The following is a 15,444-nucleotide window of genomic DNA, read 5'->3' as shown; positions in this document are numbered from 1 at the left end:
TCAGATGTCGATTCTATCAGCGTTTCAAACGCAAAACGTGGCTAAACGCGGCATTTATAAGCGTTTGAGTTTGAAATTTTTTTTTCAGCTCTTCCAGTTCCTGATGCTGTCCAGAACCTTTTTGCATCATGAAAAATGCATGCAAAGTGTTTTCAAGGTACTCAGATGGAAAAAACACTGAACACAGGATGTTCCTACCAAGCTTGTCACACATTGTAATGACCCATTCACACCTCAGAGCTCTCCCACCCTTGGAAACAAAAGATATGTTAATGCTCATTCACACCTCAAATTCCTCATGAAGACCCCCTGCCAGGTGGCCCTTATGCTGACACCATGTGATTCAAAGCCGACAGGAGCATTATCCGATCTCAGCTCCCTTCAGAGCGGACAGGCCGTCCTTTGGAGTCACACTGTTCACTTCACGCTGGTCAAATTTTATTATATTTGCTACTTTATCTCACTTAATAAAGATGCACCTTCATCAGTGCTTGACTGAGAGCATTTTCCACAGTGCCTCTTCTTTTCAGTTCTGATCACGGGAGTGACTGATCAGCCTCATGTCATTAATGGTGTCCTAATGAATGGGGAAGGCTTGAGCACTAGAGAAAGACTCTAAAAAACAGGGTCAAGTGGTGTCCAGGAGCACACGGCCTGGCTGGAAGAAGATAATATCAGGTATTAGTAGCAATGTGGCTAATAAAGGGTATGAATATGTCGGGTTATAAACGTTTCTGAAAAAAAGCATCTTGGATTTGTCATTAGTGCAGCTCAGAGAGCTTGTTTATGTAAATTTCAGTGAAGGTTTAGAATCACTTTAACCACTTTCCCTTCAGAGGATTTACCTCGTTTCTGGACCAGGCCATTTTTTGCGTTACGGTGCTGCGTTACTTTAACTGACAATTGCGTGGTCATGCAACGCCGCACCCGGATGAAATTTATGTCCTTTTTTCCCCACGAATTGAGCTTTCTTTTGGTGGTATTTGATTGCCTGTGCATTTTTATTTTCTGCACTATAAGCAAAAAAAGACTGACAATTTTGAGAAAAAAACAATATTTTGGACTTTTTGCTATTAAACATGTCCAGTAAAAAAAAAATGCAAAAAAATGTCCAGTAAAAAAATGTATTCTGCTACATGTCTTTGCTAATAAAAATCCCAATACGTGCAAAATAATTGGTTTACGTGAAAGTTATAGCATTTACAAATGCCGATATAGATAATGGGATTTTTTTTCCCTACTAGTTTCACATGACTCATAGTGACTGTCATATTCCTTTAAGTGTTTTCTATATTTTGTTTCTGCTCCTCCTTTTCCTTTGGTTTAGTTAATGTTGTATAGATAGTCCTCCCCCTTTCCCAGAAATGCATTGCAGCTCTAGTCTCATGTCATGGAGCAGGAAACATTATGATCTTTTGACCTATCGAATGTTCATTGTTGTAAGATTCTCTCAGTTTATGGTATAAACTTCACAAGATCTACAAGGTGTCTTATCGATTGAGTCACTGACTGTGGCATCCAACTGAGGTTGACGTTATCGCTATCTCATCACAACTGTAAGTTACAGAGATCACACTATCAATGCTTAGATTGGAGAGACAGAACAGGCTGTGATCAGTGACATTTAGCGGGACTGAGGCGGGCATTCTGAAACTGGGGGGGAACTAGCTTGGTATCACTGACATTCCCAGTGACACCAATACAGTGATCAGTGCTAAAAAAACAGCACTGACACTGTACTATTGACACTGGGCAGGAAGGGGTAAATGTGAGGGGCGATCAAAGGGTTGACTGTGTGTAGGGAGTGTTTTACTAGGGGGCTGGGGGGTGTGCGCTTCACTGTAAGCACACTGCTCGGGGTGGCTGTGCTGGCACTGGCGGATAATCACTGGCTGGGATTCAGTGATTAGCATCCACAGCTGCGAATGGCAGCGTGGCTAGGGTGCGCACGCAGCTCGCGTACACCCCCTACCCAGAAATCAGAATCACGTATATATATGTGATTTTGCGCACCCGTGCTGCTGTGTAGCAGTATATCTGCTATATGGCAGCGGGGAAGCGGTTAATCCAGTTAAGGTCTTGTTTGTTAAGCATACACCTGTACAAGGACTGTGTTTGCCTAAACGGGGATGTATAGGTATTCCGCACATCACCGTGTTGGCAGCCCCATTCAGGTAAGTCGTGCCAGGAAATCATACCACCCACATGGAAGGTGAACTTCTTACCAGAGACACATAGAGATCATGAAGTGCATAGAAGCATAGCATGCCTCTATCCTTTGAGACACTGTTTACAGTGAAACGCGTTAGGGCAGGGCCAAACACGTGACGATATTATGCATGCTGGTGGAATTCCGTGATGCTTGTTTGTTATATGCTTGTGATTGTCTTTGTATTGTATGTACATTACCATATTAACAGCCCTTGGTTTTAACATACTGCACTATGGTGGTCCCTTCTTGTTTGTACCTCCTTTGTGCTGCGCACACTTATCACACAGGATCGTATCTAGATGGAGTGTTGTGTCTGAATATTTTGTGCTTTGCAAGATGATCTCTATGTGGGATCAGTGTCTCCAGTAAAGAGTTCACCTTACATGTGGGTGGTGTGATTTCCTGGCACCCTCTATGGGATGGCAGATGGAATAAACCTCCAGACAAAAAACAAATGAACACCAACTTGGCTGAATAATGGCCTTGTTTATTGGTTTTCACAGATTATAAATATAACTTTTATTTAAAAAAACCATAAATATTTTAAAAAACAGAACCACATCAGCCCAGTCATTAAGGCTCGAGCTGTAATTTCATTTAAATTGTTTTTAAATTAATCTTTCTACCAGTCCCCGTGCAACTTATTTTTTGAAAGGGACCCACCACATAATCAGGCCGCAATGAGGAAGGGAGGGTGGGGTGCTCCAAACTCCTCTGGTGACTGGCATGGAGCCCTCAAGGGCTCTTCTTTATATAGGGGTTCTTGGGATTTCTAGAATGTTTTGGGGGGTCAGGTGACCATATTTGACCAACCCTGATTGAGCCCCCCAGAACTAAATCAGGTGACCCCTTCTGACCAATCACATAACCGCCCATTAAATTTAATCAATGGGGGGGTTAGAAATGTATCCGCCACCATCCCATGAGGAAAAATGGGGGAATGGAAACCATCCATTTTTCCCCTCTTTTCCTTACATTCCAGCAGCACTGAATGCTCTACATCTTACACTTTGTAGTGTGTATTCTTTTCCTTTGGGATTTTCCATCTTAATTTTGGACTGTTCATCAGGATATTTATTCATCTGTATGGGTATTTTGTACATTTGGTTGCTTTATTCATCTTCAACTTTGCAGTATTTATACATTTAACTTTTGTCCATATGAACATTTGTCCATCTGTACACATATACACTTTTTTAAATGTTTTTTCTACTTTGAGACTGGAGTACTGCTAGCTTATTATTGTCCATACACACATTTGTCTGCCTGTACAGATATATACTCTTCTAGGTTTATTTTTATTTTATTGAAAGTTGAGTAAGGTATTTTGGCACAACCTTATTTGTGATGTTATCTTTATATTTATTTAGGATATTGCCTATATTGAGCTCACATTATCTATTTTCTCTATAATAATATGGTTTGATATAATTATATTATATGCACAAATGTACTTTGGAATTTTTAGGAGACAGCGCACCCCCTTTTTTTGAAGTAGTTGTTTTACATCTAGTAGCTAGATTGTGTAGTGGATGCAGCAGTCTTTATTTATTTTCTATTTTTGCTAGCGCAAGGACATTATTTTTGTTTGTTTTAAGAGTTCAAGGAATGTTGATTAAATAACTTTTGTTTTTTTTGCCTAATACATAATTAGCAAAATAGTTTAACATTTGATTTCACGCTGGGGGTGGTCACAATACCAGGTAACTACAGGTGTATAGAAAGCTGGATATTAGCACAGAAATGCAAAATGCTATCATATTCTTCTTTTCCCCATAGCAATAAAATGTACTCAACATGGATGGTGAATTTGACAATAACCACTCACAACTTCTTTCACATTACACATAAAATATCCTGGTGGGTATTATTAGCTATAGCAACCTAGACCCTAAGGACCCATTTACATGTGTATATGTTCTGTCATGTGTGTTGTGCATGATACTTCAACGTCCATACACAATGCACCTGCGCTACTGCAAAACACAAAGCACGATGTGCATTACTGGGCTCTGTTGGGAGAAAAATCAGAGCAGGTGCAACTTTTCCCATGTTGGGACCCATTTAAAATAAATAGGCTGGGGTTAATTCTGATACGCATTTGTTAACACAGAGCAAAGTATAATGAAGAGGTTCTATACAATAAATGACATTGCAGTCCTCTCAACATCTCAAACTATTGTCATTTTTCCGCTGCTGTACTGTAGATATTCTATATTTGGAATCTAAAAATTCTAAGATTATAAAGTTTAACTTAAATATTAGTCTACTGTGAGGAATTGCATCAACTTTAACAATCTCCTAATGACTAGAAAACCACATTTAGAGAGTCAAGATTAATGAAAGATCTAAGGTTATACGTGATGTTTTATCTATTTTTATAGTTAGATTTCCTTGGATTTTGTATCAATAAAAGTACTTTGAAGCTGAGTGTGCCCTGTGTATTGGAATTCATTATGAGCAGCAACATTGGAAAGTGTGCTTCATGTTAGGTATGTAGCTTAAAGGTATAATCACCTTTTTTACAAGTCTTATAAATGCACCCACATTAATAAAATAAAAATGTGTGAAATGTGATCATGTTACACCAAAACATGCTTATAACATGAAAAACATGGTAACCTTAGGCTAAGCTTGGAATGCCGCTCAAAGCCAGGGATTCTATTCCCATGATCCTCAGGTAAAGGGGTGCAGGCTGTCAATATCCCCATCCAGAGTAATGTGTGCAGTGAATAGAAGAAGTGCTGCTCTACCAACCAGCCACCATGACATGTGAGTGAGCATCAGTTTCAGTCTAAATGTCTCCACCAAGAAGCCCCTTCTGATACGTTTCTGCCCCGATCATGTTCTAATAACAACACCTATGAGATAAAACAGCTGGTCAATTGTCAAACAAGATATATAGTCTATGTTCTGTTCTCCATCCAATGTAATATCCATTATATAGGCCGTACAACCAGACGTCTTTGTGACAGATTACGGGATCATATCTCAAATAAACACCAATAAAGATACAAACATTGCTAGACATTTTAGATTCCAGCACCAATCCAATTTACAATCCCTTAGGATTAAAATTGTGGAATGAGTTGATCCCCCCTCTAGAGGTGGAGATTGCTTTTCCCTTTTACTTAAAAGGGAGGTTTACTGCATTTTTAAACTTAAAACCCGTATTTCTAAAGGTCTAATTATGAATAGGACATTACCCATTTTTATGAGTAATGCTATTTTTCTCTTCCCCTTTCCCTCCCACTCCTTTTCCCTTCTCCTCTCCCCCCCCCCCCTCCTTATGTCTCTTCCCTTCCTCCCCCCTCCCTTTTTTCCTCCCCCCCCCATTCCCCCATCCTTTATCCTCCTCTTTCTCCTCCCCCTTCCCATCCATTTCTCTCCCCTCTTACTTTTTCTTTCCCCACATTGCCTGGCTTCTTGATGGAGACATGTAGGCTGAAGCCATTTCTCATTCACTTGTCATGGTACCTGGCTGGGAGAGTGCCGCTTCTTATATTTATTGGAACATGGTAAGACTAATTATTTAATGTTTGCGAAGACCTACCTGAATTGGTGATTCTCATGTATAAGAAGCAACATAAAACCCACTAGAATTTACAATAACCTGTATTCTTCAACAAGGCTGGTTTGTGAAAAAAAAGTGATCCCTTAGTTTTTCTTTTATTAGGGCCCATAATGTATTAACTCCATCTGTCACCAGATGCTGGTGTGTTCCCAGATCTATCCAATTGACATTTTGAAGGTGTCTCATTTTTACAATACACAGCTGCATGAGGAGTGAAACTACATAGCTGTTTTTTATGGTCTCTGCTAAGGGTACATATTTAGTCTGGCCAATCTTTCTAATGAAGTCTTCAGGAGATGTACAACAAAATAGTGTGTGATTTAACCCAATGGCCTCCACCATAAACAAAAATAACTAGTTTTACGTGGCCTGATTCTCTGTTAATAGACCACTGAGTAAACGACTGCAAGAAAATAATTTAAAATTTCTATGATATGTTTTTTTTTGCATGTTGCTTCCTTTCATCATCAGACGAGACTGGGAGTTCTCTATTTAATGACACTTATTCTGATTTTAGTTCTTTTATGTTACATTTTTGTTGACAAAGTTTCTTCTGAAACAGCTCTTTACACAACAAAGCGCAGCACAGGTTGTTGTGAACATACAATATAGATGTACTGTATATAAATTGTATTGTATAAATGAGTGGGTAGATGTAAGCTGACTTTTGTTTGCCTACATCTGCCCTCCTCTGGGTCTGTCCAGGTCTGTTGGACCAAATGGAAAAAGTTTGCATTTGGGTCCACTTACTGACCGGAGGACTGGAGGTTGGCAGGTATACGTGATCACAAGTAAGCTTACATCCTTCCACCTAAAGGGATTACATGAGTCCATTTTTCTGGAGTTAAAGTGACGTGGATATCAGAAATGTTACATATGTACCATTCTAATCCAACTCAGCAAGGAAACAGTGTAGGATTCCTTATGGAGACTGACATCACCCATGTGAAAGGGGCTTTACTAAATTTACCATTTTTTATAGGTTCCTGAAAGTATATGTTAAACCTTGAAATGTTCGGAAAACACTACCTGTAGAGCTCAGTACTGAAATTTTGTTTTCAGATGTTCATACTGTGCCAATCCACTGGACCCCAGTTAGGTATGAGAGAGATAGATAGATAGATAGATAGATAGATAGATAGATAGATAGATAAAGAGAAAAAAAGGAGAGAGCACACACCATATAAAACTCTAAGGGTTTGTGCCTATGCTTGCTTTCAGGGCAAGCTTTCAGGCTGTATCCTCTTCTTCAAGGTACAAGTAGTGCTGACCCTCAAGAAGGGGCTACACCATGTAAGCTTGTCCTGAAAATCTGAATGTTAGTGCAAATTAAAAAGTATCACAGACAGTACTCAATTGTTTTTGCTGCAAGTGCACTAATATGACTACTGTCACTTGCAGCTTACTTTGAAACCCCGTAAGACCAATCTGAAATCATGACTATCAAGCAACATACACATAAAAGGTATTAGTTAAGATACTTTGCCTCCTTAATCACTGGATAACACACTTTAGCACATTTAGTTGGTAGGGAAAGGCCACAGTTTTACTGAATTCAGAGCACACATATGCAAACAAATTGTAAAACCACCAAAATCAAGGGTAAAGACTGCGCCAGCTGCGAAGCTGTGCAGCACTCAGTTATCTTAACATAGCAAGGACCTGTTCTAAGCATGAATTAAGAACAGCTATCAACAATCCACAGCGCACTAAACACAATAATCAGATACACGTTGGCCATTGGCAAGGTAATCCCTGCCCATTAAGCTATGAAAATTTTGTAATTAAGTTGTGGTGGTGGAGGAAGCTGGATTAGGTACCCACCCCCTTGAGCTCAGGAAATAGTCCCACCTGTCCCAAACCCAGCTTGTAGGATAACCATTAGCATATAACTTGCACCTGTAGGAAGCAGCAGTATAATCAGAAGTGACATACTTATCTTATGCCATATTTCCATCAGTCACAAGCCTCTTTTTCATATCGTTCAAAAGTCCATTCATTCGGAGTTCACTAACAGGTCCATCATTTGACCTTTTTTAGGCTGCACAGACTTTTATGGAATGAAAAGCAGTTCTGACATGAACAAAAGCTCATGACACTGGCCATATTCCTGCTGCAGTGGGTTATAGTGCTGATGGCATGTGGTGGTTTCCTTTTTCTCATGGTTAATTGAGGACTGGCAGTGGTGGTATACATTTCACAATGGTATGGCAGTCTAAATGACTGCATAATATAGTTGTTGGAAACTTGCATATTTCTGAGCTGCATTGGAGTATAGCGCTATCCTCACCAAAACAATTTGGACTTGAAAGCTTCTACTGTTAAAATGTTGCCATCACCCATACAGAATGAAGACAGCCAATATAAACTATCAAGGAATCTTTTAGACACAGAGATTATCCTAGACAAAGAGAAACTAATTTGAAGTTTACCAAACAGGAGCAATGTTAGAAGCAGTAATGCAAAACAGATTCATGATGACAAGAAGACATTCTCACATTCCATGAAAGCTACACAAACATGGACTCTTTACAGTAATGGCTCTGTGACTCAATAAGGGTAACATGTGGCTGCATAGCATAGTCTCAATAATACTATCACAGACAGTCTAGCTGTGAATCACTACTTCAGTAAAACTTTACAGAATACAAACAGTTATAGTACTTGCTATTATCGTGATAAACAGTGTCCCTTACAGTCCAACAAAGCTCTGATAACAGGTGGACAGCTGAAGGATCCAAAGCCCGAGGGCAGAGCACCATTCCACTATTAGGCTTCTACGTAGCCTTTGAAAGTAGAAGGTCTCATCTGGCTACAACAGCCTTTTGCAACCAGGGTGCCCAGGCACCCTGGGGTGCCTTGAAGTTTCTTCAGGGGTGCCTTGGAAAAATGCCTAAAAATTGCCCAAAAATTGTATACAAGCCAGCAGGTGGATCAAGTCTGCCTTTTAGTTACACAAAGCCATACGTTTTCATTGTGCACCATTACAGCCTTCTAGCCACCAGCATCCTAACAACCAATGACACCATCAGTTGATATGAAGGATGTCAATTGCCTGCACGGCATCCTTGTTTGACCCTCCCCTGCCCCTCTCTGTCAGTAATGGGGTCAAATTATCTGAGTGATAGAGAGAAACTGAGAGAGAAGAGAAGCATTGGAATACTATTCAGTATCAGTGTGAAAGTGTATTTGCTTTGTAAGAATAAATCCCCTCTAACGTTGGGTGTCCAACATGTGTAGATGTTGCTGCATTAAGTAAAACTATAAGAATAGATTCTTACATTTTAGAATGGGGTGCCTTAAGACTGTCCATAATTTTAAAGGGTGCCTTAAGATTGTTCATAACTTTAAAGGGTGCCTTGACTGAAAAAAGGTTGAGAAACATTGGGCTACACATCACTTGTCCAACCTCATCAGGTGTGGCCTTTCTGAGTTGCTGAGGGAAAGAGAAACTTATCTTTGATATGCATGTTCAGGAACCCAGAGAGCTGGGTGAAAAGAAATTGAAGGGGTGTGAGCCTGCATTTGCACATGGTGAGCACTCCACTAAGTTATCACACTTTTACAAGTGCCTGTGTAACATCACTATTTACTAGCAAAATGATAGCCATAACATTGACTGAAGTGAAGCTCTACCGTACGGCAATTCACAAGATACAATCCATGCCTCCTGGGCTGCTCTTCCTTTGCTGAAGTATCGTACACTACATTTTTCTGATGTTAGCATATTCAATCAGAGCCTTGGAAATCCGATTCACTCTGCTCATATAAATCCGGGGAAAAGAAAATCAGGTGGCTGCTCTTTTCATAAGGGGCTCCTGGCATCTGGACTAAGTTCTTTAATCAAAACAAATCAGACATTTGACTCAAGAGCTCCAGGCAATTGACAAAATATGTGAAATGCAAACCTTTAGCTTTTGTCTACTCTTCTATATTGAATGCACTGTTTGGAAGAAAAATGTACGTGTTGGTTTTGGGCCTGTCCAAAAAGCAAAGCCTGCACCAGAACACATCTGGCATCTATAAAATGCAGACAAAATAATAATTATTACACAAAATCCAATTATTTCTAACAGAGCCCCCTGCCAAACCTTTGATTGGAACTATCAGGTGTTGGAAAGTAGATTATAATTTTAAGTGCAGCCCGCAAATCCCAAAAACAAACACCAAGTGGTCATAACATACAATGTCAGTTTTGCTGGTGTTTTTTTTTAGCCAATAAATCTTTAAAGCCAGTTTCAAATTCAGCCCCCCTGTCAATTAATTTTTTTTTCTGCATCCTGTTGGGAAGATTCCTCCTTATTTCTTACTCACAGTAGTAAGTAAAAGAAGATTTTTACAAATCAAGGGGTATCCCTTCTTAGACAGCTGTCACCAGAACAAGAAGCCTTTCTTTTTTTTCTCCTGGGACAACGTTTGGATTTTCCATCACTTCCTGTACAATAATGGTACAGGTACCAGGGATAATGAAGATAGGGCCAGTAGAGAGGAGGGTCTCCCCAGAGATGACAGAGTGACAGACAGAAATAAAACCTGATTGAGATTCCAAACCCTCACCACTCTTGCAAGATGATGGTTCCTGTAGAAATGTTCTCTCTGGTGATGCTCTTCACAGTGCTGAAGTTCCTGTGCTGCATGGGTTTATGGCTTTGGGTCTAACAGTGAAGTACAATGAAGACAGCCTCAACAGCTGCCCAACACTTTCTGTCCTCTGTACAGATGTACTCTTGCTAAATGTCTTCGCATTGCTTTCACAGAAGGCAACACATTCTCTGTATGGGGGAGTATCCTATCATTCATCCGCTTCTCCCCTATTCAAAGAATGTGTTGCATTGTATTCACAGAAAGTAAAGTCAATGGAGGAGAGGAAGAGGGTGGGTGACCAACAGGAGCCTCTACAATGTACTTCAATGTTAATTGGACATACACTATCAAAATGTCATTTGAAAACTTTTGTGTTAGGAATGCTTGGTTTATTTTCTAATATTAGCGTGGAAAAAAATCAAAATTTGTTTTTACCAGAGTGATGAGGAAATTTGAAGGAGCAGCATGGGAAATTGGTCTTGAATGGACACATTTCTAACTGTGAATGTTTTTGTTTTTTATTTTCATTCACTCTAATACGGAATGTTAAAAATCAACCTTTTTTTAAATACTTTTGAACAACATTTGTCAAGTCATCAAATGTACTGAAAATGTTCTTATGAATATGCATTAAAATATCTACTAGTTTATGGCCAGCTTTAGACCTAAAGCTATTAACCACCACAACGTTGGACTTGACATCACTAGAAAGACATTTTTTCACAGGAACCATCACCCTCCAGGACAAGGGACATACTGTACTTCATTACAAAAATTTAAACTAAACCTTATTTTTAAAAAAATAGCTTTCCATGTGCTTTAATGTAAACTATTTTTACTATATATATATATATACATATATATATATATATATATATATATATATATATATATATATATATATATATTTGAATTTACCACAAGACCCTCAGAATTAATTTTGTAAAAAAAAAATCTTTGTCCAATAGTGGAGTCATGTTTTCATCCAACAAAATGGCTGCCTTTGCTGTGTCTGGGTCACTTTAAGATATTTGCATGTCCAGTGATGAACAGCTCCAATCATGTTTTCAGTGAAACCCTTTTTTGCTATGGGGGCAACAAGGTGAATATATAGGTGAGTAGAGTAATAGTACAGTCAATTCCAACGAGTATTGTAGGAGGCAGAGACAGGAGATATGAATTGCATCAAGTATTATAAAAAGTAAGTAAACAGGTGGAAGGAAATATTTGATTGCTGTACAAAGGAATACTTTTCAAAGCAAAGAAAGGAGATGAAAAAGAGTTATTTATATTTTGCTCTCAGCTCCCGGGATAAATGATTCATGGAACATTCATCTATTTCTTTCATCCGTCCTTCAGACTCTGCTACCTTTGGGTATATAATCACATTTCACGCTTTGCCAACGCAACCCAGAGCTCTAGGGACAAATGTAGACAGACTGAATATTTGGTGGAGGTGTTTGATATTTGTTTGCATGCAATAATACCCATACACATTTTATGAGGACAGCTACTGGATGACAGAATTGGAAGAGGATAGATTTGATCAGATTTCAATACATACACATTCCAAAATAGAGAAGAATGCTTAGGTAGACCTGCAGCTTTGGAAAAAGCCTTCTGAATTAATGAGAACATCCTGTCACAAGAGCTTATGCTTGAATTCTGCATGCAAAGCACAGCTTGATTAATGACTTCTCCATTACTTGGCAGAGGGAATATTGACAGGTGGAGTGCAAGCAGGAGAGTAGAACAGTACTATAATAAAACATTCCATAATAAATGATGGAAATAAAAAACATATGTGAAATCAAGTCTGTCCAACCACACATCCTCTCAGGTACCCAGGCATCTTTAACTCCCCGAGCACATATACATGATGATTAAAGAGCCTCTTACCAACTGACATTCTTTTCCTAATTCCCAATCACATACACAAGCTAGGGAAGAAACACCAATTTAAAACACAAACTGAAAAAGTTCCAGCCATATATAGTCTCCTCAGTGCAGGAACCTATACCTCTTACATACAGCATTCAGATAGAATGGTTTAACACAGTAAAATCCCCACTACTTCCCCATTTTACAAAGCCAGGGCTATATCCACATTTAAAAGCACAGCCGCTTCTAAGCTTCAATAAGAAGGAATACTGATACTGACACACACTTGTTATAATCTTGGACAATACAAACCAACATATGATATGATTAAAATGCATAAGCAGATATTATCTTCAGTGAAAATCAGTTAGAATCAGTAGTTTCAAAGAATCAGACAGCTACAATGATATGCAAATATTGACTTTCTTATAAAGTCAACCCTTGGCTTCCCCTTCTTACCCCCACTCTCCTCCTATTTGGTATCCTATCACAAAGGACAAAAAAAAGGCTTGGGAGTTGGGAGGGCACCACCACTTTTACAGGATATTGGAGATTTTCAATGATCCTAGTTACTGTTTAAAAAAAAAAGTAACTTCTGCTTATATATTTTTCCTACTGTATGCTGAATTTTAAATGGGCAAGGTTTATTAAAGGTTTGTTTTAAAGCTAAGCTAAATCTGCCAAGCATGAAGATGGAGCTCACAGTTATATGCCCCAGCCACCTCCATTCAAAGTAAAACCAAGATCTTTTAAATCGATAGATACACGAAAGCTTGACATTTTTAATCTAGAAGGCAGACATTGACAAATCAAGGTTTCCACTACTGACTACTGGAACTTAGCAAAAATGGGGCTGTGGTGTCCAAAACAAATGGTGCCCCTGGCTTCACAGTCCTGGCACTCACATGTGTCAAATCCCTGACCACATCCAAAATGTTTTAAACCCAGGATCACCAAAACTACAACTGATAAAAGCCACTTTTAGCATCTAGAATATTATCAACTCCAGAATACAAAGCCCCCATCAATCCCAGACTCTGGGGAGAAGGACACTGTCAAAAGATGGACCTATACTAGAATGCAGTCCCATGTACCACAATGAGGACCACAGACTTGTAAAATAGAGTCAAAATAACATTTGTACTTTTCCTGCTGCTATTCCACAAGCCTTTTCTCATACACATCACATAACTGGCTCTTGCAGGAACACACTTGCTATGTGAAGGTGCTGGTGGAGAATATTTTGGGAATGTCATTGTTGTAATCCCTAAGGTTTTCATATTCAAGTAGTTAAAATAAACAGAGAGGGATGTTTTGCAAATCCTTAGCCATGCATGTAACCTGCCCACATCAGGATCCTCTCTGTGCGTTCGTTCATCCTGGCAGAATTAACCAGAACAGTCCCAAAAATACTAAGTTCTAAAACTAATTCAGTGTAAGAAATTCCTCTGGTTGTGTAGATAGCAGTGTGGTAGGTTCAGATCCTTTGCAGAGAGGTCTTACCTGTGGGATGCACATGAACACATCTTCAGCAGCGCTGCCCGGACACACTGGCAGCAATGTACAGCGCAGAGCTCACTGACTCCAGTCTAATGATAGAGCTCCGAATATTCCTCATCACATACAGGAGAACGGCCACTCCTTCCATCTACACACCGATGAGTCACAGCACACGATGGGAGAAGGCAGTTCTCATTAACCCTCTCTCCACTATCTATGCCAGGAATGCAGGGAAGAAGCTATGGGTCGGCTTGTTGGCAGGGTGCTGAAATCAAATGACAGCTATTAGCATCCTTATTAATTATTATCCAGGCTGAGAATTTTTGGCCAGCTAATATAAATCCTCAACTATTCATCTAATGTTGGCCACACACTTATTAATATGAGCACACGTGCAGTCATTCCAGTCTGAATAGTTTGTGAGTTTTGCTAAACAGATAACAGAAGTATTTATTAAAGGTCCTTATATAGCGCCATCAATTTACATTTACATGACCCGCTCCAAGAAAGGTAAGTTGTGAAGAAAGCCGACGATCCCCGCAGGATGGATAGGATCTGCAGATTGAGCATAATGGATCGGAGTCTGATACACACACAAAAAGTTGGCTCAAAAAACACTCAAAAACACTGGTTTGCTGCATTTACCTGCATTAGAGCATTGTTACAGCTAAAAACTCACTAGTTATGGAGGTTTTTTCCAGGCAAAAAAACGCTGATTAAAATCAATGTGTGCATGGACACATAGGATAACATACTGGGGAGTTTACTGGCTGTAGAAAAAATGCAAGAAGACAAAAACAGCCGCTGTAAAAATGCCCAGTATGCATGAGTCCAAAAAAACATTTGCCTATGTCATGGTACACACCTTTTTGGAAAATTGGATAACCAGCTGATTTTTTCATAGTGTGTACCCAACTTTAGACTCACTCCATGAGGCTTAGGTATTTAGGTGCTGGCAGAGGGGGAAGGACGGGTGTAGGCTGAAGTAACAACTAAAGCTAGCCATTGATGGATGTTTTTTTTTTTTTTATCAGATAGTCGGCTGATAAAAAACAAGAACAGATTCCCTAATCCACACAATCGAGATGGATGAAAGAATCCTCCTCGCTGTTTTCTGACAGTGGGATTACTCTGCTGTCAGAATACACTGAACAGCACCACAGCTGATTGGAACGTCCATAGATGGATCAAAATTCAGCCAGTCCCTGCTGAGCAGAACAAATTACGATCCATCTATGGTCAGCTTTATACTTTAAAGCAGGCCATGGATACATCTTTTTTGTTCAATTAGTGGGTTGAACAAAAGAAAAAAAAAACAAAACTTGATTCCCCCATCGACACACTTGAGGTACATGGGGGACTCTTCCCCTCTGGTGTATTGTGTTTCGATAGCAGGAAGACTTTCCCACCATCAGAATACACTGATCACCACTGCAGGATGTAGCAGTTTTCATTGAATAGGGAAAATCCAACAGGTTGGTTGTACATAAAATGATCAGTAGATCGCATTTTGTACAACCAGCCTGCTCACACATGGAATGAAATTCAGTCAGTCCCTGCTGATTGGTTGAATTTCAATTCATGTATGGCCAGACACATGTCCAGAACGCAGGTGTGAATGCTGGAGCCTCATGCACCAGGGCTAAACATCCATTGTGCACAGTGGCTCAAGAGAAGCATTGTACAAGAGAAA

At 39.5% G+C, this 15,444-nt stretch overlaps 1 protein-coding gene across 1 annotated transcript in view; it reads right to left on the bottom strand.

Annotated features, from left to right (window-relative positions):
- The window catches only part of LOC149437649 (A-kinase anchor protein SPHKAP-like), a 274,296-nt gene extending 260,458 nt beyond the window's left edge, over positions 1–13,838 (bottom strand). The window contains exon 1 of the mRNA XM_089660801.1: positions 13,755–13,838. Within this exon, the coding sequence (XP_089516927.1) occupies positions 13,755–13,777 (23 nt within the window). The 5' untranslated portion in view covers positions 13,778–13,838. The remainder of the gene's footprint in view (positions 1–13,754) is intronic.
- Between the last annotated feature and the right edge of the window lie 1,606 nt (positions 13,839–15,444).

Source organism: Staurois parvus, unplaced genomic scaffold, assembly GCF_062004578.1.
Source record: "Staurois parvus isolate SC_StPar_1 unplaced genomic scaffold, SC_StPar_1.0 ptg001277l, whole genome shotgun sequence".
Lineage (NCBI taxonomy): Eukaryota > Metazoa > Chordata > Amphibia > Anura > Ranidae > Staurois > Staurois parvus.
This window is presented reverse-complemented; position numbering and strand designations above follow the sequence as displayed.